The 27,845-nt window shown below is 38.8% G+C and overlaps 1 protein-coding gene across 5 annotated transcripts; it reads right to left on the bottom strand.

The window, feature by feature from the left end:
* Positions 1 to 992: 992 nt before the first annotated feature.
* On the bottom strand, positions 993 to 27,749 carry USP38 (ubiquitin specific peptidase 38). Of its 5 annotated transcripts, none has more exons than XM_067567986.1 (10): positions 26,706 to 27,749; positions 25,202 to 25,337; positions 19,522 to 19,651; positions 19,163 to 19,264; positions 14,628 to 14,786; positions 12,573 to 12,766; positions 11,723 to 11,816; positions 10,577 to 10,683; positions 8,010 to 9,366; positions 993 to 2,065 (listed from the first exon to the last, which is right to left on the bottom strand). In XM_067567986.1, exons 1-10 carry the CDS (start codon positions 27,388 to 27,390, stop codon positions 1,904 to 1,906), a joined length of 3,126 nt encoding a protein of 1,041 aa, XP_067424087.1. In that variant the 5' UTR covers positions 27,391 to 27,749; the 3' UTR covers positions 993 to 1,903. The 5 variants fall into 5 exon arrangements, with proteins under 5 accessions (XP_067424087.1, XP_067424091.1, XP_067424088.1 ...); XM_067567990.1 differs by having other exon boundaries at positions 26,797 to 26,893; XM_067567987.1 differs by lacking the exon at positions 14,628 to 14,786.
* Between the last annotated feature and the right edge of the window lie 96 nt (positions 27,750 to 27,845).

The raw sequence follows: 27,845 nt of genomic DNA, 5'->3' as shown, positions 1-27,845 counted from the left end.
CAGTGCAGACATACCCTAAGACACCAAGGCAGAGCAGTCTTCATTTAAGAGAGATTCCTGAACTGCAACAAATTCCAGCATTAAAACAAAACCTTCCTCTTACCAATTTTTCTTTAAACAGAACAGTGAAATCGGAGGCGTGTTGTTAGCATGACTCACAAGTATGGGGTTAGTTCTTAAGAGGTCTGGCCATTCTGCCCCCAGGCAGAAATTGAGGCACTTTCCCTAAGCCAAATCTTCCTTTGGATATCAACACAAGGGAAGGTGACGTAAAAGGAGCATCTTCTAGTCAACCAAGAAGTTTCCAAAAACATTTTAGGTCACCAGGTGCAAGACAAGATGCCTCACAGATTGTCAAGAAAATGGTGGTGCTGGTCTCACCTGAACATCTTAATCTGAATGTGTTTTCTCAGGGAGCTGGTAGAATTAATACAGAGATGCTCCAAAAGTCTTGGGTGATGGAGATTAACTGCTGAGGGTCTCTCTTTTGGGGAAGTTCTATGGCCTGTATTATACAGAAGGTCAGACTAGAGGATTACTATGGTCCCTTCTGGCTGTGGAATCTACGCATCTTCTGGTCTTCAAAGACAGCCCATTAAACATATTACCGCATGGACCAGCACAGCCAAGGAGTCAGTATGCCATAGGGATAAGGAAAGTGTCTTCAGATATTCCTCAGAGAGACTGGAAGAGCCCAAAGAGAGACAGACCATAGGCAACATCATTAGTGATACTCTTCCAAGGCACAATGCTCCTATTGCAGAACAAGCATTCTGGCTCAAAAGGAAAATAATCTGAATATTGGGAGGTCAAGGCAGTCTGAGACACCTTAGCCCAGGTGGTAAGGAGCAGCTCAGCAGCTTTTTGGAGAAAAAAATGTACAGCTCTGCAACTATGGATCAGTGTTTATGATCAGCTTCTTAATAACGTAGGCCAGAGAAGTTGCGATTCAAAAAACGTACCTACTGAATTCTAAATAATGGACAACATCAGATTTTTAGAACCATCAGATTTTACTTCTGGAAAATCTAATAACTTTCCAAAAAGTTATTAATTTCTAATATTAACACAAAACAATTTCTAACATTGTTCTTTAATTCTTCCACAGCCTCAGAAAGTTTTGTATTTAAGTTACAGTACTGCAAGGCACATACAGAACCTCCTCCTTTCACATACAGAGCAGATATACTTCCTGAAATAATTTAAAAATCCTCAAAACAATTAGAAATACTACAAATTCAGCAATTTCTAGTTAAAAACTTTGTTCCTACAAGACCATGCACATTTCTTGAAAATGATTTAGCAAATGTGTATAAATGACTTTTTACATGTGTACTCAAAACGCAAATATACTGAATCTGAGTAACAGTTATCCAGGAAAGTACTGTAGCAGGTCATGTTTTAAAATTAAGTTATTGCCTTCATTATAAAATTGATCTCTGCTACTATTAAGGATTTCCAGACTTAAGGAAAAATATGTATGCAATTATGTCCATCTGAAAGCATTCCAGTGTTGAATAACCATGTCTCTTTTAAAAGAATATGAATTAACTCTCTCCCTTTAATTCAGTGGATTGGGATGGTACAAATTGATTTAACTGCATTTATTACATTTTATGCAGAGTCACTAGGGATTATACACAATTTTTTTTTAATTCTCTTTCAGCCAAGCACGTCTTGCTTTAAAACAATTGGATTTTTAAGAGGTAGTTTTCTCCATGATGCACTTATTTATTTCAAATAAAACCAAAACAAAAAAAAATTTAACATTTGTTTTCTGAACAAGGATCATGTCTCAAAACCAAAAGCTTGGTAAGATATTTGAAGCAGTTCAGTGGTTTAACAGTCCTAAGCAGTAGTTGGAGCTGTTCTGGAACTAATGTATTCTAGGTCTTCCTCAGTGTCAAAACACAAGTCTACCAATAGTGCTGAATCCTCCCCCACCTCCTCCGCCTGTCGGTCCACAGCTTCCTGGGGGATCATTGTCATCAAATCCATTGGGTCGAAATGAGCATGAGGCAGAGGCTGCTTGTAATGCTTGTGTTCGAGCACTAAGTTCTTGCTCCTGAAATTAAAGAATACAGGCAGTTTAAGTTTTGGAGTTTAACTTACTTCCTATATATCTGAACTAATGTTAAAAAGCTACTTTAGTAAGAACTAGGTACACATCACAAAAACTAGGGAAAAGAAGAAAACTATACACCATGCCACTGATTCTCTATTGAATTGTTTTCCTTTCCTTCCCCCCCCAATTTGCAGTGGGCCAGTATCCAGGGGCTATTTGAGAAGTAAAGCATTACTGTAAGCAAGCAAGGATAACAAACATGACTAAGCATTGATAAATCCCAGAGAGATTATCTCAGAGTTTAGAATTACTGTATAGACCTTATCTTTTCACAGAAACCTCTCATGTTCAAAAGTTAAATGAAACCTATTTGTTTGAGCTGCAGCTGACACCTCTGACACCAGACTATTGCAGGATATTGGAATTGCGCTGGTGCAAAAGGCAAAAAACATGGAAAGGCTATTAGTGGCTATTCATTCAAGATGGGTCACCCAAGTTTTTCCTAAAGAGCTGTTGTGTGGTAGTTCTGTCAGCTATATGACATTAGAAGTCTCATACAGGCTGAGATACTGAATCAGAGGAAAGATGGATGTTGCAAAAAAATAAAGAAATAAAATATTTAGGTTCCAAGGAACATCCTTTTACCAAGCTACTGGAGCCACTAAGCATATCTTACTGAAGTTGAGTGAATTTTGACAATTTCCTTTGCATGTCGCCTTCAGTTCAGTCTTTCCTAGACCTTTATGGCTTAAGAGCATGGGACAGAGCCAATGATCTAAAACTCTGATCCCTTGTGTTACACTATCACTATCATGAGTGTGTTAGACACGTCCTGTATATGTACTTTCTGTGATGATGCTAAAAATAGCCCATGCACTTTAAGTCACTCTTACCACCAAGAAAAGCAGTCTGCAGTTTGAAACTATTTATCTCACTGCCTCACCATTAAACATGGGCCGAATAGCCTACTTAATTCAGATTAACTTTGCTTTTGGAATTTTAATGCAGACACTTAACATCAGTGGGCAGAGCTTATGCTGGCTATGTCTGAGTGACAATACTGAATTGTTTCCAGTCACACAAAGACAAGAATGGACTCCAAAGTTAATAGGAAATATATAATGCCACATACCTCTAAAATGTTACTGAGAGATACTAAAGGATTGTTTCCAACATGCTGTTGCTAGAGCCTTTAATACTATCCCGTAGCATTTGGAGCTTCTCATTATGAGCTGTAAATTTACTGTAGATTAGCTATCCAAACATTCAGAAGTAAGTGTGCAGCTCTAATTTAGACAGCAAACCTTCTAGGCTAAGCATGTGCTCCAAACTGAAAAGATTTATTGTGTTTTAAAGCTGTAAACATTATATTTTCATTATATATATATATTTCTAACTAAGGGGTTTTATTACTACATTATGGAAGGCAACTGAAAGCATGAATACATGTTAATTTGTCCTACGGCAGAAGTAGGAGTTTGTTCATAATTTTTTAGTTTAGTTTAGACGTATATAATATAGCTACTAGTTAAGCTGCTCCAGATAGGGCAAAGTTCCACTCCACCCCCCCGCAAAAAACCTCAAAGCATCTGCCCAACTTATGAACTGCTTGCGCAAGCAAGTTAACACTATGCCAAGTGGTGCATTAACTTTAAATCCTTCAGTACACGTACAATGTAAGTTACAGTCATGAAACCATAAATGACAACTTTTTAAAATCTCATCCAAAACACTGTATAGCTGGTATTTTCCACCCTTCTCTCCATTGCTGTGGATGGAGAGGGGATAAAAAGAAGAGAGCATGAAGTGGTTTGCCATTCCTATGCAGTCAGTAACAGAAAAAATTGTGTCTGTACCACTAATGCTCCATCAGTGTACCAACTGAGTGAGAGTCATTTTCTCATTTCTTGGGAAGCACCATTGGCAGCAGAAGAGGTACAATGATCTCCTCCAGGACCGTGAAGTGTACCCCGATACCAAACTGGAACCCCAGAACAGTGCACTAATTTTTCAATGCAGAGTATAAAAGCTACAAGAAAGGCTCCCATCTGTTTGGCAGCAATGCCAACAGGGCAAACTAGTTTCATTCATATTTATAGCTTAATTACTACATAATGTGCTAAAAATCCTTTGGTATACCTACAAGTTACACGTACATACTATAAAATGAGGTTTCTATGCAGGCATAAAACAAGTATTTGCGCACTATCTAGATAGAGTACGTCTATTTTTAAAAATCCCTTTGTGTCTTCAATGCTCAAAATAAATCAGACAAGTACTGTGTGGTTTATGTTCCATCAAAACACTTCACTGTGCCCTGGCAATTTTAAGTATGTTTGTCTGACAGAACAAAAACAGTCTACTGGCAAAAAAATCAAAATGTAAGAATGTTACAATGTGAGAATGGAGCTCTACATTGAGTAAGTCATCAATATACATTCCTCCTGCTTCCAAACGAGACAGGCAATAAAAAGAAAGTGTCATATTAATCCAATTCTTCCCAGATCTTAATAATCCATCAACTATCAGATTTCTTTACAGTGAAACACACTCAAACTTGTTTGCTTTCCTATTTAAAATTAACATCCTATATAGTGTTAAGTACAAATAACTGCTTCCATTCCTCCTTCAGGTAATCAGAAGCTAAGTTCCTAAGCAAACTTTTTAATTTTAGAAGTTCTCTCTTACTAACATACTCAAAAGAGAACTGGATTTAAATGACAAGCAGGAGTATTCACAGTTTAAAGTAGAGTGAAGTGTTACCCTTCAATCCTTCTGTACACTGTCTTATTACAGTGAATGTATGAGCCTGTGCATTAGTTTGAGATGGACAGAAACTCAACATAGAAGAGAACGTGTTTTTGTCAAAGAAAGGACATGATCCTGTCCTTGATAGGATACAGCTTAATGAAAAAGCACAATTGAATACAGAGGTTGGCGTTTGAGGGAAGGGTGTGAGAAATGGGGTAAAAGCACTGCTGAAAAATTGTAAAGACATGAAAAGAATACATTTGCTCTTTTTATTCTAAAGGGTAAGTTTTCAAAAGAGCCATTAACATGGCTTCCATCTGTTCACTACAAATCAATTATGTGCAAAACTAGTATGCCTGAAATTCTATAGCATAGTTCAAAAAGCCCATAGAAAGAAAGTTGTGTCCTATTACATTCTATAGGTTTTTAGAGAAACATTCTATAGGTTTTTAGAGAAACCTATGGAATTCTATAGAATTTCATTCCTATTCAATTCTATAGAACTTAATCACAAGGGTTTCATTATGTTAATTCTGAAACAAAAATGAGTTTAAATGTCATGAAATTATCCAACTGCTAATCATTTTAGCAAGAACATCCAGCTATTCTGTTTCTCTCACAACTCTGTACTATCTTTCAGACATCTCCGGGTAAGAAAACTGCCCTCATCTAGGTCCCAAACCATCTGCTTCCCCTTCCCCCAAAGTTCTATGGTGGAGTTGCATAGTCAATATAAAAATCCATGATCTAGCAAAAATGAAAGTGTGGACATATCAAAACCCTCTGAATTTAATAACAAACTAAACAGCATGGCTTCTGCACTCAATGTATTCATTTAATAATTAAAAGCCTCTCTAATTTAAAGAGGTTACAACAAGATTTCCAGTCTGCCGCATTAACATGCTAGAATTTGGGACCACTGTGCCACAGACTACATAGGACACTGGATTAGACAGCTTCCATCTCAGTGGAAGAATATTTTCAGACTTGGTTTAACCCCAAGACTCAGTTGCTTGAGATTGCTAGAAAACTTCCAGTTAAGAGAGCCATAAGCAACTCACTCCACCATGTGTAGTTTTACTTCCACAAGGAAATCTCCAATTACATAAAGATTATGACTACAATATCTTTAAAAAGTCTGGAATTTACAAGGCTAAGGCCTGTGTTGTTCTATATTACATCCTAGCACTTATTGCTGCAGAACTGCTTTGATCCAATAAATGAGACGTCTGAAGTCCCGGGACTTAATTCAGTTGCGGTTTGTTCAGGAATTCTATTTCTACTGCAATAAATAATCTTGTAGAGGTTGTCAAATTATGATCTTACTTGTTGTAAGATATTTTACTTTATATATTATGAACTCCGCTACAGAGCCGGCATAGATTTATTTGGTTCTCTGTAGCATCTGGCACACTTCTGGGCACACGAGCTATACCATTACTAAAAATGGTAAAATTCACAACTACATGTGAATAAAAAAAACCTTGGAACAAAATGTATTAAAGGTGACTAAACCCACATGGTTGATGTGTTTTGTCAGAGCTAAAACTGTTGCCTATCCTTAAAGCCAGGGGTTCTCAAACTTTTTTTGCTGGGACCCCCTTTGACAATATTTCAGGCTGTGACACCCCCCACAAAAAGTGATGACCTGCCCTATACCATGCCACCCTTACCAGCATGCATGGGGCTGACAGCTCATGACACCACCGCACCCCCATAATAACCTTACGGCCCTTGAGGCATCACAACTGCCAGTTTGAGAAGACTGGTTATAAGACTTAAAGAAAGCAAACTGCTTAATTCGGTCATCCTGCCACTGGGGTTGATGGTTGAACTGCATCGAATAGGAAAATATATGAAAGAGAGGGGGCAAAGGCCTTTTCCATCTATTGTGGCTGGTACTTAGTGTTGGGACCCATCTTTGCTCCCATTATTTTATAAAGCTCTATTAGTAACCTGCTATGGTTAAAGATCTTTTTTCTGTTGGATTAGGAAAGGAAGGACATGGAATTATGCCTCAAAAGGAACCCTGACTGTATTAAAGTCAATAAATACTTGCCATTAGCCTGCAAATGGTTCTCTCTTTCAAATGTAACAGTTTGTCAGGTATGGCTAGGAACCCAGACTAGAACAGTGAGCCTGTATTTCCAGGGTTTAAAATATGTCTATGTAAATTATAGAAGAGAAGATCAAGGTTTCCATTTTACCTAAATACTGTTACTATGCAGGTATAACTATTCAGTAAGAACCAATTTTGGACTTACAGTCAGTGTCATTTTATCTTTTCCTCACTGCCGTGAAACAAATGAATGTAGAAAGATAAACAGATTGTCCTGTCTTCTTCCATCAATCTTAATTCAAAAGTGTCATAGCTGCCTGAGATATAGTTGGCAAGACATTTAGAAGCTATATTCTACTCCTGTGTACTTACTGAGCAAACAAATCAGCATGTAAACAAAGACTGTAAATTTGTGGTAATGCTTTACCACACAACGTTTTGAAAATAGCAAGTCAATAATAGGTTGCAGCATAAACCCACAATTCTCTTCAGTTTTGAAAAGCACCTGTAGATACAATAATAGTTCTTCACAGTGAGGGTTAGTTGTACTTTTCTAATTTTAGTTTGGTAGGCAGGATTATACTAAAATAATTTAACCTACTGTAAAAAGGATATAAATAAGAAAACCTTCTTGTACTATATAAGTTGTCTATGAACCAAAAAAAAACAAGGGTTCTGAAATGTGCACAGCATGGACCATATTTTTTAGTATCATGTGCATAGGAAAGTTAGGGAAATATTTAATATATTCTTAGTTTCTTTTAATACAGTTTAGCAGGTAGCAATAAAGAGAACCAGAACTGTTTGATCATTCAATCCTACATGGATTACCAGTGGTCAAAAGATAATTTGAGAACCTCTGCCCTAGAAATACAGAAGGGGGTTAAAAACATGCAAGTTCTTCCTATAAACATATTTCACATAATGCTATGTACTGATAAATTTGATTCAAATTTTACTATTTAATCCATCAATTCCTAGCATAAGTAGCAGGATTTATGAGCAACAAGATTTTAAAATTAATCCCCAGAATGCTTAGAAGTTGCCATTTAAGAAACAGCAAGAAAGTTGATCCATATTTTGCCAGTACTCAGTGGACAGCCATTCAACACATTAGTTATGTTTTCATCTTACCTGTAAATACAGTTTATTATCTTTTGTAATAGCATCCATAAGCTCTTTCTGCAGAGGAGGGTCTCCGTTCACCCAGAGTCCATTTGCTGAATTGGCATCGAAACCACTACTACCATTCTGTTTTTTGTACAGCAGAACATAAGCAGTGTCCTTTGGAAACCTACTGGTAATTTTCTGGACAGACTGAAATGAAGTAAATGTCACTCTGCTGTCATTAAATAGAAACCACTCTTTTGACATCTCAGAGTCCAGGTCATGTTCTACAACTGCATTGGAAATCTCCCCTGCCAACAAGCTGCTGTGGGAAGTTAAAGCCATAGTTTTTGATTGATGGCACAGTCCTAAGGAGGACCCTGAACCTGTGATATTTCTGGCATAAGAATAATAATGCCCACTTTCAGAGGATATACCAGAGTGCACCACAACAGAACTTAATACATAGGGTACCAATTGTGGGCAGCACACTTCTTCAGCACGTGAGGGCTTTAGTTTTTTAGCAAGATTTTCTCCAGTGTCAGAGAACTCGACATCCACAGACCAGCCCCTTGATACTACACCTAAAGAGGATGCAGTTCTTTTGATTGGTAATTCCAAAATGAGTGGCAGAGACACATTGTCCAGGATTTTGCGCCTTATATGACACTTTGGATCATAGGAAAATCTGAGGAGAGTGAGAATGAGGTATTCAGGTTCCTCCATGATTTGCATAGTTTTCTCTGCATTCTGTAGAGAGGCACATTTTTCACAATAATACTTGTTGTCTCCATTTAGAATCTCAGGTGCCAGAAAGTAATTCAGTAAGTCAGTAACTGAGGGAGTATTTTCACTAACTGGCTTCTGAGACATATCCTTACTATCTTGAACTTTGTACAGATTGAAATCTGTAATATTCTCAGAGCTCAGCTCAGCAGGAAGAAGGTTTCTTAGAATTCCTTCATTCCTAACTGTTTCACAGCCATCACTCACTGGCAGAGAATTATCAAGTGCTGATTCTTCAACAGAACTGGATGCTACAATACTAGTTTGCACCATGCAGTCATCTTTCACTTCAGAAGAATGAGCTATGCTTTGCATGTCAACATTTTCTAAGGAAGTGGGAGGACAAAATGCCAGTGAGAGATCCGTGAAGGGTTCTTCTTTTTGAGAAGTACTTTTGCAGTTCAAACAGCATATATTGGTCTGTAGTTTCCCTCCAAACATTTTCTCTATTAATGTTCTTTCTTCACCTTCTGTGCAAGGTGCCTCAAATAGCTGTGCCTTGCTGGCAGTTTCCTGTGCCAAGGACTCGTCATTCATCATATTCTCAGATGGCTTTGCTGAAGACAAAGCTTTCAAGGTTCTCTCTTCTTCATGCAGTCTGGGAAAAAAAAATCCAACAGATAGATTGCTTCCAAATATATTTCTGAATGTCATTTTATACAGCTTTTAAGATAGTTTACTATAAATGAAAAAATAATGTAGAGTAGACTAAAGGAAGCTAGGCTAGATGTTGCTTCAATTATAAACATTGTTGTCAATATTTTATATGTTACCTTAAAACTCAAATGTCAATACCAATCAGAGAAGCAATGTACTCATGTCACCAAAGTTCTAATCAACAGACATGCATGCTATTTGTTATTTAGTTTAAGATATATCTACTGATTCTTATTGATTGGCCCAATATTTCTGATTCTGTAAGAAAGCTAATAAGCATATTATTTATATAGTGCTGTACGGCATGCATAGATAGCATTTCCATGACAAATATAAAGTTGATCCCATTCCCAAGGAACTTAAAGTTAGAATGAAAATGCAAATGAGAAAAAAAAGTGGGGAGACATGGAGAGCCACAGGTGGTCCTTTGGGGACCCTGGACTGCACTTTTGGAGCAGTTTCCCACAAAGTGAGAGGCAAAAATTGGTTCCATCATGGCTTAAGCATCTCTGCCTGATTCAGAGGAGAGATCAGAATCCACATCTCCTACCTCTCAGATGAGTGCCTTAATCACCAGTGCATAGAACTGACCCCTCCCCCCAACAGTCAAGTGTTTATACAAAGTAGAACAGCTTCAACTGGGAAATTGAGAGGGACTCCTCCCAGAATAACCTTAACCTGGAGGTCAGGGTCCTGCTTACCTGTCAGGGAAGAGACCTGAGTTCAAATCCATATTCCAGAGTAGAAACTGAAATGGGGATCTCCCACACACAGACAATTGTTCTAACCACCAGTCTAAAGGTGGGGGGGACAGATGGACAAGAATGCATACATTTGCAGACCCTGAAAAACTTTCACTGGTCAAAACTATTGGGCCAAAATTCACAAATAGTTGAGTCAACCAAAAACTTTATTTGAGAAAAGCTATCTGAAAAATTTCCCCCACCTCCACTCAACATCCCTGACGTAAGTAGGTATCCAGATTTCACAATGGATACAGTGAGGCATGATGTGTGAACCATTTAAGTGGCAGAGTCAGGAGCAGAACCCAGAAATCTTGACTCCCAGTCTGTAACCATCAGATGACCACTCAATTAAAATTAAGCATTATATAAGCCTAAAGACTACCATTAAGTTAATCATTACTGTACCTGTCTAGCAGAAACCTGAGATATTCTGAGCAGTCTTGCTGAGATCTAGGAGTAAACCATGGTGGCCTGGAAGCCTCAAAGAAAATCCGAGGAGCATATGCCTCCCTCTGTCAGCAGGAATAAAACAATAAGGCAATTTATACAAGTGTTATTAAATAACTTGGTGAAATTGTCTCATTACTTTGACATCTGAACCTTGATGCACTTTAAAGGAAGTGAAGAGTATTTAATACATAGAATGCATTATTTCTTTTAAAAAAAACTAATTTTGTATAGCAGGGAAAGAGGTAAATAGTTTGTGAATACTGCAGAACTGCCTTTAGCACAAAAAAATCAAAAAGTTTAATAATAGGCTCTGTATAGGTAAAAGAAAGTTAAATTTACATATTTAACATTCTACTGTTTGCACCTTGCATGTAAAAACTATTGAATAAGACTAAAGAGATTATACATATTTGCCCTATTTTTAAGCTTTTCACCATTAATAAATGTACAGGACATTTCATCCATGCTTCAGGACAAAAAGATATGTTCCTTCTTTCTTTTGCTATTTATCTTAGCGTTGCTTTACCTTAATGGGCTTTTTAAATTAAGTTAGATATTCTGCCACTTATAGTTTATTTTCTTCTCTCATGTCTCATTCTATTAGAAAAGTCATTTGCTGTCAAAACCAATAAAAAGTTCTCTTTAAAAATTCATCTGCAATAGAATGTAATGACAATCACAAATTTGCATTGCACAGGGTCTTAAATTTTACCAATGCAACCTACATTACACAGTTTGAATGTTTAAAGTTATTCAGGATCTATTTTTAGGGTTGCAATTCCTTAAGACACACCTTAAGCCTCTCATCTCACCTCAAGAAGATTTCATTGTGGCAATCTCCCAAACGGAAGAAAAGAACACATGGACTTCTTTGAGCCTATTCAACGCTATTTGTCCATTTAATGACACCGGGTACTAAGAGATCAAGGTAATTTACACACATTCTCTCCTCCCAGGTCGCAGTGTCACATCTATACTTCTTTCAAAACAAACCCTAATCTCTTCCAGTCCAAACACTGCCTCTGCACCATCAAGCCTAGTTGTCAGTTTTGAGTATCATGGCTATTCTAAGACAAGCAGATGAAGTTGACCAACACATACCTGAGTATGAGCCAAAAATGCAAAAAGATGCTGTAATTTTCTCATTAGTGAATTGCACCCATTTAGATTCAAAGATAATACATGTCTCCTGAAACTGCAAGGACAAAGATAAGAATTTGTTCCCATATCAGAGTTTTTAAAAATGACATCTACAAAGTATCATTCATGCAAGGAGGATGGAATTAATTGGACAAAGGAGGGCAAAACATATAACCCCTGCTTATATGCTCAGTGGTTGTTTCTCTGATAAGATTTTTGTTTTTTAAAACAGCAAGAAGACAACTCTAGAACAAGAACTGACTTCTTGCAAAACCATTTAAATAAAAAAAGTTTAAGACGGGAGAAGCACATCAAAAGCATGAAAGCAGACAAAGTATTTCTAGTTAGTTTCAACATTTAACAGAGTACCAAAATTAACGTTAATAATATTGTGAGAGGAAAAGACTTCCCTTGGGCCTGGAGCTTGAATACAATATTGCAGCCTGAATGCAATTTTAGATACTGAGGAAACTGACATGTACCAACTAAACGGCTACTAAAGAGGGTACATCATTACAGTTTGATACTAACAATTCCCTCAAAGGAATATAAAATATGTAATTTACTTTTATGACTCCCAAAATAGTAACCTGGAGGAACTATATTTTAACATCTTTCCGATACGTTCTCACTTAGTACACCATTAGCTACTAGATGCACAGAGCTCCTATAGGTTTCATTGGGAAATATATATGTAGCACAGGACAGTTTTAATCATTTTGCTTTTCACAAAATGTAATGATTAATTTGTGATGGATATAGCTTATTAAAAGGCCTATGGAATACCAAGGACTAAAATGTTTAAACTTACTCTGTGGCCATAAAAAGTGCTTGAATAACACTGTTCATATAACATGTATTTCCTAGGTTAATTAGACCCGTTTTCCCAGTTTCAGATTTTCCAGAAAGTCTAGACAAACAAGATGGCAAAGAACTGGATTGAGAAGTCCAGGCGCTTTGATTGAGAATCAGCTTAATCTTCTCTTCACTGGGTTTAGGCAATTCCTACAAGAAACAAACATATTTAACCACCATTGGCAGCATCTTTACTTGTTTTTATAACATATACTTCATCCAGCAACAGTCTTCTATATATTCCCCTTCCCTGCCATTTTGCAGTACTCCCTCTAGCTTCGATCCCCATGTAGACTAGAAGATGGGTCATACAGTTGACTTTGAAACTACCAACAATACAATTGTTTGGCCAGTCATCAAAGGCTCATACTGTGTGGCATGGCCTCCATAAACTCCTCCTGAAGGAACATTATGTCAATTAACGATAATGCAGGCCCAGAGGTTTGGAGGTCACCCTTGATCTATATGTTCCTGCTATCTCTTTGCCACCAAAAACTGACTCTTAAGTTTCATGTTAATAGCATAACAGAACATCCTCTGTTCTGCAAAGTTAAGAACGCCAGAGTCAAATGAACCAAACTAAAAAACAGTATTAGATTGTGTATTTTTATCTCAAAACAGGAAGGAATGTGTCCATACATACTTATTAATTGCAAAGCTGTCAATGCAAATTATATCTATAAATGGTTTCTACAAAATATAAATATATCATTTATATTTATACACTTTACATCAAAAACCTGAAGACATACAGAATTTTAAATAAATAAAGACAGCAAAAGACAATATGATCTACCCACAGAAGATCCAAATTGAAATCTTAGACAAGTATCCACTGTATTTTGCTTTTATTTTTGTTAGCTATAGATTAGTCAGCATACACTCCTCTCTTGCCCTACAATTAACCTCAAAGGTAAGGCAGACAATGCCCTCATATCAGCAAAGAAACCCACTTGCCAGTGAGGAACTTCCTCTCCTTACACAGTCATTCTTCCTCCACATTAAGTAGTTCCCTTTATCAGCTAACAGTCACTTGTTCTGGAAACTACTTTTTTGATCCTCTTTAGGGCCTACTTCATATTTCAGCTCATTTCCCCATATTCGAGACACGAGCGCTCTTGTTTCATAGCATTCCATATTTTCCTCAGGACAAGTTGAGGAACTGGTCTAAACTTGTTTTCCTTCTAATAAAATAACTTAGGCTTTGTCTACACTAGCACTTTTGTCAATAAAACTCGTCAGTCAGGGGTGTGCACAACCCCCTGGCCAACGTAAGTTTCACCAGCAAAAGTGCTTGTATGGACAGTGCTTTGTCAGCGGGAGACCCTATCTCCTTGGTGTAGAACAGCTATATGAGAGACCTTACAGCAGCACAGTTGTACCATGGTCTGTAAGGTCTGCTATCTCTTAGGCTATGACTACACTACAAACACCAATTATATATGCCTATCCCCTGTGAGTGCAGGCTGCAGTCCCCATAAGAGAAGGCATATTAGATATTTGATGTTTAAAAAAAAAAAAAAGGCCAAAAACCCAATCCATTCTGTCTCGAAAGGCAACTGTCTGTATGTGCTGGTGATGGGATATGAGATATGATAAATAGCAGCATTGGAGACTCAAGGCTCCCAGTTTTGTAGCATTTCCATATGAGCCTGCAATGAGATGCTCAACACTGACATTGGAACAAGACTGTGGCTATGTGAAACACAAGGAATTAAATAAGTAGACAAAGATTTTCAAAAACAGAAGTTAAAATTCAGGTTATTTTTGAAAACCCGTGTCTTAATTACTTCACATCTTACTAACCATTATGGTCATTTTTATTTAAAAAATCATTAACACAATACTCAAGATGGTATTTTCCCAGTACATTACAAGCACATCTGCAGATAATTCACTAATGATTAATTGCTTTCATCTTTACTAGTGCTCTAAAATCAATACTTAACTCTATTAGTCAAAGGTTTCGTATCTCAGAGAAAGCACTCCTTTAGCATTCACATTACGGTACCTTAATAGCTTCAAGAATAGGTTCATAGAGTTCTGGAAATCCTGAATAATGATACATCATACAGTGTATCAACTCAGTCAACTGCACTAAGAAAGCTGTACTGGAAGGCAAGCCACCATTTTTAAAGGAGTGAACCAAGCTGACCACATGAGGAACAAGCTACACAAAAATAAAAAAAAAATAAAGAGAGTTACAACAATTGCAGCTCCTATTTTCCATCTTCAAGAAAAGAACTTTTACTATTTAATGCATTAGATGGCTGGAAAATATTGATGAGAAAAAAATACACATTATTCTATCCCAGCCCACCCAACATTTTCAAACAGTAGTGTTTATTCTTCAATATGCTCTTAAGTACATTTGTTTCAAATTTTGAAACTTTAAAAGCTTAATTTTAAGTTTGCCATTTTCAAGATAGGTAAAGGTTCAGGTTTACATTATGCATTTTCTTGAAGACCGGATTGCCAACATATTGCTTTTATGCCAACATTATTAGTGGTTTAGTACTGTATCATGATTTCATAAACATGGTTTTTAAAGAGAGTATCACTTTAAAAAAAAATTCTACTCAAATTTGCATCCCTTGGATCCTAAGTATGATTCATTCCATTTTCTGTTATAAGCCAGAAACTAGTTTATGGCTCCACCTAGTACAAATCACATAAGCCTCAATAAATCAACAAGTTAATTCAGACAGTGCTGATTGTGAATTAAACTACCACCAGAAAAATTACTCATCATGTACGAGAATCTTCAGGACCGGCCCAGAACAATTTGTTTCATACCAGATTTAAAATAGTGATCTTTATTGGAATGTAGTGGGGAAACAGGACATTTCCATAATAAGTTATTTACTTTCAACTATCATTTCCTCCATAATTTTATGCATAAGCTACATTTATCACCACATCAGTCTGCTGAAACATCAGTAAAGAGAGTTCTTACTATCAACTCCATCAAGTATTGGCATTAAGGATGTGAACTTTCCACTATCAAAAAGGGTTTAGACTGATTTTTTTAAGCTTCCACATGACCAAATAAGGTTTAGTTATGCAATGTGTGTGATATTTTAATCTAGACTTACAAAATGCAAGTTATTTTATAAACTATTTATAGTAAAAAAAATAAAGCTTTATGAGAAAGCAGAAGTCACAAAACACTAAAATACAGCGAGAATCTAAAAGGATCATGTAAGACTTACTGGTACAATTAACATTAACCATCACCATAAAAAATAGTTTATATACATAATGAGACTTGTTTGCTGGCATTTTGACTAATAATTTTCCCATAGTCTCAAATTTTTTTTTTGTTTAACAGAGGAAACACATTGCTTTTCTGGTTAGTTAGTGGGCATTCACTGACTAGAATCCTAAGTATCTAGAACTTTTAAGAATCAATTTATTTAAATGTGTGGTAGAACCAATAATGAAAGTTAGTACTGCACCAATTAATTTCCTCTCTCAAGTGCTTCTACTGTAGGTACTTCAGAGAAGTGGGAAATTCAATATTATGAAGGTTACCTACTGGTCCTTCATAGTTAACATGTGTTGACTTGAAATTTGTGCCAAGGAGAACAAAAAGTGAGGGAAACTATTTTGTTGAGACAGCATGGATGGTGAATTAGAAAGTGTAAGTGCATCTTGTGTATAACCAACCGTAATGCACATCAGAAATTTCTCAAACTCATACTAGAGCACAGCCTTAAGATTCAGCCTCCTGCTTTCACATTAGAAAAATGACACTTTATACCCTTCACTGGTACATTTATACCTACAGAAATCTAGCTGTGGTTGAGTTAAGGCTCTGTATTTCAATGTGATTTAGAAGTGTGTTATGTGTTTTGGTTAGTTCTATATGGAAATGCAAGGTAGTTTGTTGTGAAGGTGAGGAGTCAAAATGTGTTTGGTTTATAGGAGGTTTGGGTATTAAGGCATATTGAATGAATGAACTGAATGAATGAACCAATGATTTATTTGATTTTTAGTAACCGTTGAGAGATATCCACTTCAGCAGCTGGGGGTTTGCACACAAGGGACAAAAAGTGAATTCTGAAACAGATCACTAAATTACAGCAAGGAGGGCTGAAATGCTTCAATCTAAGTAGCAAGTTACTCACAATACTGCATGTACTGTATTTTCCAAAGATGTCAAGACAAAAAGTTTCAAAATTTTATAATCTATACTGGCCATAAAAATCAGTAAACTGAGTCTGAAATGAAAAATAATACTTGGAGTTGTCAAGAGTTAATCCACATGTTCTGAGCTTGCAAACTCATGCTTTTTCTTATATAGTAACAGGTAAAAACTCTTGGAGTGAACATTGTGACTAATCCAGTTTTATGCTTCTTAAGTGATAACTTTGAACACACAGGCATTGTGTCAAAGGCGGCAATTTGGACACAGATAAAATTTAGTGGCAGAAAAGAAGATAATGTCAGGACACTGAAAGGGCAATGCTCTCCTCCAGTGACAATGAAACCGATTTCCAGTTTGATTTAGATAGCCTTATTTGAGGAGTTTATATACACACTACAGATGGGTGGGAGGGGAATTATTTATATTCTCAAATGTTTATGGAACGTACTGGGGATGATTCAAATCATGTCCCTTTAAAGCCTTAGACATCAACTTGTAATCAAGACAATTTTAACTTTTTAAAAGTAGTTTCAGGTACTAGCTCTGCAGATTTGTGTGACTTTGCAGTCACATTTTCCTCTTATAGAAAAAAGTCTTCTCCCCTGTTGCAGTACAGATACTGACAAACCAGGAAAACTGATCATAGGAAGGGAACAGTAGACATGACAACCACAAGGTAATTTTTAGTGTTACTTCTACAAATGGAAAAAAGACACCTGTCTGAAAATTTATTATCTAATTCTAAATAATTCACAGAATCAATACAGAGGCACTATCATAAAAGTACCCTGTGGCTCAAATATGGTGGAAAATAAAGTAAGTTACATTTACTAATTTCTTGTCCTAACATTTTATACTCATACAGTTTAGATATCTAAAAATGGAAACATTTGCATGGCAGGCAAATGTGATCAACAGGAAACCAATTGGCTAAGGAAGTGGTAGCACTTACTTGCTCCAAGTAGCTTCTCCTAGAACAATGGTGGGCGCATAACTTGGGGCACGTAAAGCAGAGGGAAAAATAATTAAGACTTCATCAAGAATGTGGATGTTTCCCTTTGGAAAACAACTGTTTAACTTTAGGAATTAGTTTATTATGTAGTATGAGACAAAGCCTATTTCTGGCTTAAATTATTTTTGTTAGCACTATAGTTTGCCATTTCTCAAATGAATGTTTTGTCTCCATAATTCTTTTGGAATGGAGAGGAAGAACAAGATGGTAAACATTTGTTTAACATAAAATTTTGCATTCTGACCATATTAAAAGCTGGTTTTGGGGTTGGCTGGTTTTTGTTTTTGGTTTTTTTTTTTTTGCCTTTAAAATTTTTTTTTTTGGGGGGTGGGGAATTCTCCATTTTCAATCCTAGATAAAATAAACATTATTTAAGGTAAACGGAATTAGCCGTATAGACTTAAGGCAGGGATAAACTTTAAGAAAGCTGACTTTTAACCTTAAGAGATGCAAGTAGGTTTGAGGCAACCACTTGGGCACTACTGAGGGAAGGGAATTGAGATTCCTCTCCTTAAACAGTATCAAAAGAGACTGGCATGGGCCATTCAAAATGTAGACAGTCAAGCAACCTGAGGGCTGCTAGGCCTAGCTACATGAGTTAGCTCTTCACCTAAAATTAGGTTAAATCCACACAAATTTAATTTTTGGCCAGGAAAAGCATTGGCTTCTTGGTATCCTGGACTTTAGATGGCACCTGATCATCAGAAGGAAAAAGCAGGCATTCTGGAGCATCTCCAGATTGTAGGCAATCATTTTAGCAATAAAGAAAAACAAACACTTAGGCTATTTTAAAAAAATGTTATTTTTTAAATGATACTCTGTATCTGACATCTTCAAAATGCAGCTCACTGATTAAGGGTACTATTTTTACATGGTCATTCTTATTCAGTTTTCCCCCTATATGTATCCTATATTTCAATCATTTTTTATAATGGGAGGTTTTACTACTTTTTAGTTTGGTGCTGCCCTCCATGGTCAGTCAGGGATGATACAACTGGAAGTAAAGTCTAAATTCTTTTTTTGCTTCCTACAACAGCACTGTTTACTTATCATTGGAGTCCAAATTCAATCTGAGATTTCACCACTTAAGAAAAAGGTAACAAAGGGGTAGCTAAGAACAGAATTTGGCCTGCAGATTCTTTATGCACATGCCAGTAAAAACCCTACATGACTTTCAGATCACAGACTGAGTTTTCAGGGCCGGAAGTTTTTTGAAAACGTGTTTAGTTTTGAACAGAATAAATTTGGTCCAGAAGCACTGAAACAAACATGAAACTCTACTACACCAATTTTACAGTCATTTCTACATACAACCACATGGTAAATATTGTAAGCGGCCCATTTTTACAAAATAGCTGAAGACTCTCACAATTTAACAACTTACCAAGTGAAAAGCCTCTGGAGAATGCTGAAAACTAAGCAACATATGAGAAAGGACAGCCAGAGCACCAGGCCTCACAAGAGGAAACCAAAGTCGATTAAAAACCTTAAATAAAACAAGTCAGACATTTACTTGAGTAAGTCTAAAAAACTGAAGACTCTTAAAACAAACATAAATAAGTTCAGGTTTACAAAGACTATTTTGAATAAGATAGGTTTGCCATACTACAACTAATGTCAACAAGAGACATTTATATCTTACTACATGGGGTAAAAAGACATAATATATTGTTGCACAGAGAATGCTCTGAAGATGCAGAGGAATTAAACAAATCTGCATCAAAGTGTTTTCATCCCACATACCAGTTCTATCTTAAGCAGAGTAACATCGATGAGAATAGTAAATTTCTGGACTGCAGCTAGTCCTTTCAGCAATGCAATCACCCATGTCTCCACATGCTGAGCCAGGGGCCAGGACAGCCAGTCTATCATTCTGAAGGATAAAGCAAAAGGACAAACACACATTAAGGATATTTCAATTGTTTTTCTGATCTCAGCTAAATTATTCTACACACATTTATATTAACTTATTTAATCACACCAGTTACATAGGGGTCTACTTGACACAAATTAGGGGGGGTCTGGGGTTAAAAAAAGATACAAGATCAATTGAAATATAACTTCTTATTTAGCAATATAAGGAACATATGCATTGTTAAAATATGCACAAAAAAACTGTGTATTTGGCATCTGATTATGAACATAATTTTTGCAAAAAATTCCTGTAAGAGTAATGATCTCAGTCACTTTGTGACTGTAGTTCACGTGAACAGCAAAGAGAACGCAAACTCATTATACTAGGGGGACCACTCTCTTCCATTTTGTATCGAAGGCTACATCTACACTCACGATGGCATACAGAGTTCAGGCACTATAAACGTAGATACATGCGGCAATGGAAAGTAGGCTGCGTCCATACTTGCCACTGTGGTGGATGGCTACATATTGCAGGGAAAGACTCTGGCAAGGAGGGAGACAGCAGGCTATTACACTGCTAAAAATGGCAGTGCAGATATGGGCAGCACAGCTTGGGCACAAACCCTGGGGTTTGGGTATGTAAAACATTCCACTTGCCAAAAATGTGCCACACCATCTACACTACTATTTATACCCATGCTAGCTGGGCATGCAATGTCTGTATTCTATTCACTGCCACAGGTACAGATGTACCCTAAAACCACACACAAACCGCATCCATGTTGAATTAAGTTTCTAAATGAACAGGCAGCCCTTGCGACCTAGTGTGTTTCTGCATTACAGGAAACCAGGCTCTCTCTAAGCAGGGAGAGAATAGGAAAATTGAGGATGTTTCCATTCTCCTACAGAAAGTAAAATAAGTGTCCAAGACAGCGTTCTTTACAGCCCTACGTCAGCTATAGGCTACCTGTGTGCTGATGTATGTCTTACCAGATGCAGTCATATGAATGGTGGAGAGAACATATGCAAAGAAGTTTGGCAGCACCTGGGTAGCATGATAAAAGATTAAGAATGGAGTAACGAAAAAGTAGGTAAGATTTTCTAAATCAAGATCTTTTCTATAAAGGAACTATGAATTAGGCTATTTTCACTGGAAATCCAGGATACAAAACATGGTGAGGGACGCTTTATCGATTAAAATAACTGTTCTAGGATCACTGATGCACTGCCTCCTGAAAGACTCAAGCTCAGGTCTTACACTCTGAGGAACCTTACTCTATAGTCACTAGAAAGAAAATATGTTTTTCTACTGTTCTTGAGCACCCCTTCCTCTGGCCGGATGGAAGGTCACTGCAATATGGTTTGTTTTGTTGGTTTTTTGTGTTTGTTTTGTTGGTTTTTTTCGGGGGGCGGGGAGAGGTAGAGTGGAATGTTAAAAGCACACTTCCTCACTCCTCTCCGCTAGAATTTTTTCTTACACGGGTGACTACTCCTTGTTATAGGGATTTGGCCCCTAATGAAAAGAAATCTTGCTGTAGTAATCATTCACTATCAATGAGAGGATTAACTTCATAGACTTCCACTGTGTTAGGTGTACATTTGGCAACATATTCTAGGTAGGGTGCTGAACAGTGATTGAGGCTTTATGCTAGCCCTGCTCCAGATACTATGAGCTCTCAAATACTAAAAAAAGAACAAATCAAATCTGGTTCAAAATATAATTTGAATATTTACAGATATTCTCCCACAGTTTGCAACCCAAACACTAAAGTGTTGTTAGTGCACAAGAACATGGAGTCATATAATAGAGCTATACTCTTAGAAGAGATATCACACTCCTTCAACAATAGTACACACAATGAAGTAGTAGGAAATGCTCTACTTTTTTCAACAGAACACCAATATCACAGCAGCTGTAATAAACAAACTAAAATTCTGCATTATTATGACATTCATTTTTAGTTCTACAAATTAGAACAGACCTTAATTAACAAGACCTACCACTTAATTTATAAACTATTTTCAAGTGTTTACACAGTGATCATAAAAAGTCACATTAGTGCTGACCTATAGTGTCCAAGGCCTCAGGAGTTAGTTCAGATATCTTAACACCTGAAAACCATCTGAAGCACATACAATATACTGTTCATAAAGTGTTTGCACATATACCGAAAGGGCAAAATGTATGCTGTTATGCACCATAGATAAAAAGGATGCTTTAAGCACACATCGCCTAGGTCTTGACTTCACTCTTTTTCCTGGAGGGCTTGCAATCAGTGGAGAACAGAAAAGACAGAGCCTAAAACCTGAGCTTCAGCTCTTCCAGCCTGCAGTTAAGGAGAAAGACAATATCAAGGTGATGTTTTTGTATGGAGTCCAACTTAATACCTAAACACCCAAATACATGGCACTCTAAGGGCTTGTCTTGAAATGCTACAGCAGCAAAGAATTCTTCTGTCAACCTAGCACTGTCTATGCTAAAAGCTAGGTCAGCTTAACTACACCACTTGGGGGTAGATTTTTCACATCTGAGCAATGTCGTTAAACCGACCTAATTTTCTAGTGTAAACCAGGTTTAAGTATTCTTTAAAATAAAGAACTCCATCAGCACCACCACATTGCTCATCAATAAATCAATAAATACAGTTCAGAGCAGTCTCTGTATATTCACGCTTTTTGTGAAATAGGCTCCCTCAATGCTACTCAACTACAAAAGCTTCCTTGAAAGTAGGCAGTGCAGACTTGCCCTAGCCTCCCAGGCAAAGCTGAGGCCTGGTAGATAAAGGCAGATGTTAGGACCAATTTTAAGTTATTTAACCCGATCTGTTGTTGACAAGGTTCCCCACTCAACCCCCAAAGAGGTAGAAACCAGGAGATAAGTATGTCTGCAGAAACAAAGATGATGTAATGTTACTCTTTCCCTGACCAAGATGAGTGAGCCTCAGTGGATCTGGTGTCTCATTTTCCAGACCTTAAAGATCTTGACTTGTTTTTAAGATGAACAGATCTCCCTCCACCTATACACCCTGCTTCAGAGGAGAAACCCTTCAATCCAGTTCTGCGCCTCAACTGGGATGACAGAAGTCTTCAGTCAGGAATAATGCTGTCTAAGCAGAAGTGCCAAGTATCACAGGATGCACAGAAAGCAGGTTTGGAGGCCATATTTCCCTCTGCAACAGTATCATGCACAATTTTCTTATTCATACCAGGCTGACAGCATAAAAACGGAGATATTCACCCCAAAAAATGAAACTTGTACCAAACCATCATGCACTGGAAGTTGGTGACAAGTCCCCAGAGCAGCAGAATCCCCCAAATTCAACTTTTTTCACATCCTTACCCACAGGGAAGGTACGGTCATGTTTGGAGCTCTTGACCTTTTCTCTAGCCAAGGATCCACAAGTGGGGAGGTGAAAACAGTGCTAGACCCCTTGCTGTGGTACTTGATACAGGCTATCAGCCTTCTCCAAGCTCACTGGAGCGGATGCTGGGAGCAAACAAACATCCCAAGATAGGTCTTATAATCCTCAACAGGAGAGTAATTTCCCCTTTATTCTTGATTTCTACAGTGACAAAGAAGCAATTAAACTTCTCCTACATTGCTAACTTCCAGTTCCAAAGATTCTGCCACATGTCCCAAACATTCATGGAACTCTACATTATCTGGTGCTGATAAAAATGAGGCAGCAACACTGTCCTTAGATGTGGAGGACTTTCCAACAGCATTCTGATCTTCAGGAGATTTCCTCTAGATCAGTCACTACATCTCTTGCCCCTTAAAGTCAGAAAAGCTATCAAATGCTGGCTAAAGGTGGAGGAAGAGGAAGATAAGCCAGTGCTGGTTGAGGGTAGCAAGGGAGAGGGATAGAGAGGAGATTACAGAACTCTTAGAAGAGGCAGAAGGGGGAGGAGGAGCAGGTTTAGAAGCTCTCTAGACAAAGTCAGTATCTAGATATACAGCTAATCACCTAAAGAAATGAACCGAGGCAGCTGGCACTACACAGCCCTTTAACAGCCTGAACATTTGGTATCATAAGAAAATGCTCATTCAACCCTGGCAGGTACTACTACTTAATTTACCAGAGCTCATAGTGCCTCTCTCACAAGTAGAAATATACAGAAGCAAAGTATTACTACACCACCACATTGTGTTCTAACACTGCAAGCACTGCTCAAACAACAGGTGATCTTAACAGATGTAATACATAGGCATCATCTGCAAATTATAATCACCCACCACACTGTTGGCAAACTATTCGTGCTCCTAAATAAGTTTCTTTTCTAACTTAATTTCCTAGCTTTCAGTTTTAGATTGGACACATTCTTTTTATTTTAAAGTTATTTGCTGTTTACAAGCTCAGCAGAAGTGCAGTCAGATTCTTTTAAAACCCTGAAATCAACACACTATCTCTTACTCAAGTAGAGCAAAATTTTAATATATATTTCATATGAAATCTAAGCTCTCAAACGAAAGTAAATCAATCCCTGAAAGGTAGTTTCTTAACACTGAAATAAGACAATATTAATAAGATTCCTTTAAACAACACTCAGTTGAATTTATGGTTAAAGACACAGGCAAACAAACAAGAAAGACTGAAAATAATTAAAAAGTATCAAACTCAAGTGTTTTCAGGAAAACAGGTTTGCACATTAGCTCTCTCGTAGCTAAGATAAGAAGGATTTAAGACATGTCCATAACGCATGTCTTTCTATTCCCTTTACACTCAAGGACTAATAAACTGCTAGGTTAGACCTTGTGAATGAACACATTCAGAGGACTATTTTCTTACAAGAGCTAAAGAAGCCCTTCTCTAGTTCTGGCAGTTTTCTAGGTCACTATCATTTACATTTCTGTAACTATTAACCAAGTCTGGCATTCAATAATCTGGCTTGTTAACATTTATAGTCCTGAGGATCTCCAATACTTAAACTGGTGAGAAGAAACATGGTAGGCAACTGATGCATGTCATTCTCCTTCTTCCTCCACTGCTACAATGCCTAGTGAACTCCAGCTGCATAGTATTTGGAGACTTGAAAAAGATGGAACCAGAAGCAGGCCACTTCAAATCCTCATGAATTTTCAACAGGATATCAAAGTGGAACTCAATTAACTAGTCCTTCGAACTGTCTGTCCTCTTCAAAAGAGGACAGGACACAGGTGGGAATGGGAGAGAAAAAATCAGCAATGTATCTAAGAGTCAATCTGCTACTTGCAAAGGAGGAAGGGCTGGATCACTGAAAATGAAACCTTATTTCCCTGTCTGGCCTACGGCCTGTGTGGCCTCTCCCCCAAGATCTAAAAGGAGCACAGCAAGCTTCATCTCAGTTTCCAGCTAACATTTTATTTTACCCACCTTAGTGAATAAGGTGGCAACAACATTTCACTGAAAACTTGATGGTGATATTTCTGTGGTATTAGAAAGAAATTAATCTAAAATTCCAGGTAATGCAATTTAAGATTCTTAGATTCTCAGTTTAGATTTTTATGAAACATAAGTGACAAATAACTTTACAAAAGGTATGAATTAGAAAAAGGCTTATCCCCCTTTTCAATGAGAAACAATACCTGCAGAGAGCTTGAGTCATACTTGCATCTTTTACATTTGGATCTGTAGTAAGGCTCCTGATGAGTACTGTAATCATCTGTAATGGGATATGTTGCACAAGGCTTGCTAGTGCAACAGAAGGCTCAAATGAAGTATCTATAATAGTTGAACATGACATCTTGTAAGAAACAAAAACAGACACAGCTATGTTTTACTCCTATCCTACTTAAGTGTTGCTGTAAACTGTTAAAATTGCTGCCACGTCCTGAACAAGGACAAAGTTACTTCAGCATGTACTAACATAAAAATCAAATTGAAAATTAACATTTGAGTGGAGAAAACACTGCACCTGCGATAATACCTATTAATTTGCCTAATGGATATGTGCAGGAAAGTGACATGTTGCTCACCACATCATTACAGGTCTACTTTATTTTGACAGGCTAAAATAATTGAATTGTGCTCTTTAATCCAAGAATAAGCCACAGAAGTAGTTTAAATGAGAATTTGTTGCACTGGGTGTTAGTAGCTAAGAGTCAGGTGTAGCTGGTACCCTGCAATATGTTGTATCAGCACTTCTCTGATGGCCACACCACTTTCTGCAAAATAATAGATTCTTAAAATAAATATCAAGGTTCTAGCTCTTTGAATTGCACACAACATCTCCATGTGAGCCAATATGCAGACTCATAAAAATGTACTGCATTAAGTTTATAGATTTCAAGGCCAGAGGAGACCATTATGATCATCTAGTCTGATCTTCTGCATAACACAGGTCATTGAACTTAACTCATTAACATGTGTACAATATTTTGTGTGCGTCAAGCTTTCTGATTAGCATTTGCACAAGGCTTTGAACAGCTTTATGACCTTAGCTATCAGAAACCTTCAGTTTAACTCGGAGAAGAGAATCAATACGTTACTGCCTAAACTGACTTGTGGGAGGTAACGAACTGTTAAAAGTTAAGTCACTCTGCCGAAAAACAGTTTACAATTAACTTTTACCAATAAGGGAAAAAAAACTACACCAAGCCATACTGACCACAGTAAAGTTACATTTCTAAAAGAGTGCACGTGTACTAGGGAAAAGGAGTTTCCTTTGCATTTTTGGGCAGAGAACGAGCACAAGCTTTTTACATTAGAGGTTATCATCTGGATACAAGAAGGTGAGCCTGAGCCCAGCCTCCGTAAATGGCCAAATCCCAAACACAGGTACATGTGGGCGCATCATAATTTCTCCACATCCATTCTGCTGATCACTTCAGAAGAGAGCTTCTTATTTCTACCCCACCTCTACTATAACCACCCAGCCTTACAGACTATAATTACAAGGCAAGCTGCTTTCTATGGGCAAACCCTTCATTTTGACAAGGAGCTCCATCACTGTGGTACCTGACACCTGCCATGGCAGCACCAGGCAAACCCCTGCATTGGGCAAACAGATTTTGTGTCAGGGCTTGCAAATATTCTTCGCAGTTTCATGCTGTGCCCACACCCCAGTCCTCCCCTCAGCTTGGCTCTCACCCGTGGAGGAGATGACCGCGAAGAGCTCCTGCAGGGAGGGCAGCAGGGTGTCGGGCTCCCCCTTCCAGATGCTACGCAGGAGGCCGCTGACCTGGGTGACCTGGGAGACGTAGAGGCGCAGCTCCGGCTCCCGGCTGCCCTGGCTCTGGAAGTGGGCGATGCTGCGCACCAGCTGCTGGCAGAAGGCGAGCGAGAGCTTCCTACCGCGGGGCAGGCACTGCGGGAAGTCGTCCAGCAGCTGGCACAGGCGGGCGCAGAGCGGGGGCGCGGGCCGCTCACACACCATCCGCAGCGCCTCCACCTGCAGCAGCGCGAAGAGCTCCAGCACCGAGGGGCAGCTGATGATGAGGCGCAGCCCGGCCTGGATGTAGTCCAGGATGGCGGGGTCGCGGCTGCCCAGCCCCCCGTAGCCACGCTGCAGCAGCCCCAGCACCAGGCCGCGGTTGAAGAAGGCCTCGAACTCGGCCCGGTGGAAGCGGGCGTAGGCCTCCAGCACCTGCCGCCCCACCTGCCGCTGGAAGGGGTCGGGCCCCTGCAGGATGAGCCGGGTGCTGAGCGCGAACATGGCCCGGCACTGCGCCTGGCTCAGCGGCGTCTCGGCCGACTCCACCACCCGCCGCACGATCACCCGCTTCAGCGGCAGCGGGTGCGACGAGCTCACCAGCCCCTCCAGGATCTTGTCCATGGCGGGCGCCGGGGCCGCATCTACCGGGCCCGAGCCGCAGCCGGGGCCGCCCGCTCCGCGGATCCCTCCCGTCCCTAAGCCCCAGGGCAGCCGCTCCCTCCCGTCCCCCGCGCCCGGCGGCTGCTCAGCATCTGCCCAGCAGCCGGCGTCGAGCTGCCCGGCTCGCAGGCCCTGACGGGAAACATAGAAGGACTCGCCCCTGCTCTGACCCGGAACCGGAAGCGGCGGAGCGGCGCACGCGCAGCAGGCAGCCAGGCGCCGGTAGCAAAGGCGAGTCAGGAGGCCTCAGCAGGGGGCCTAGCAACGCGCATGCGCCATCCTGCCTGTGCGTGCGGCGTCACTGCCGCTGCGCTGCCCAATCACAGGAGACAGAAACTGGGAGGGCGGGGCTGGAATGTTGGGGGCAGTTGCGCGCGCCCCTGTCCTTTGTGTGAGCGGGGCTATGCACTGCTCGG

This window comes from Emydura macquarii, unplaced genomic scaffold (assembly GCF_026122565.2).
Source record: "Emydura macquarii macquarii isolate MOO-44397 ecotype Brisbane River unplaced genomic scaffold, CSIRO-AGI_Emac_v2 contig_2834, whole genome shotgun sequence".
Classification (NCBI taxonomy): Eukaryota; Metazoa; Chordata; order Testudines; family Chelidae; genus Emydura; species Emydura macquarii.
The sequence above is the reverse complement of the archived record's forward strand: the minus strand, read 5'-3'. Positions and strand labels throughout refer to the sequence as shown.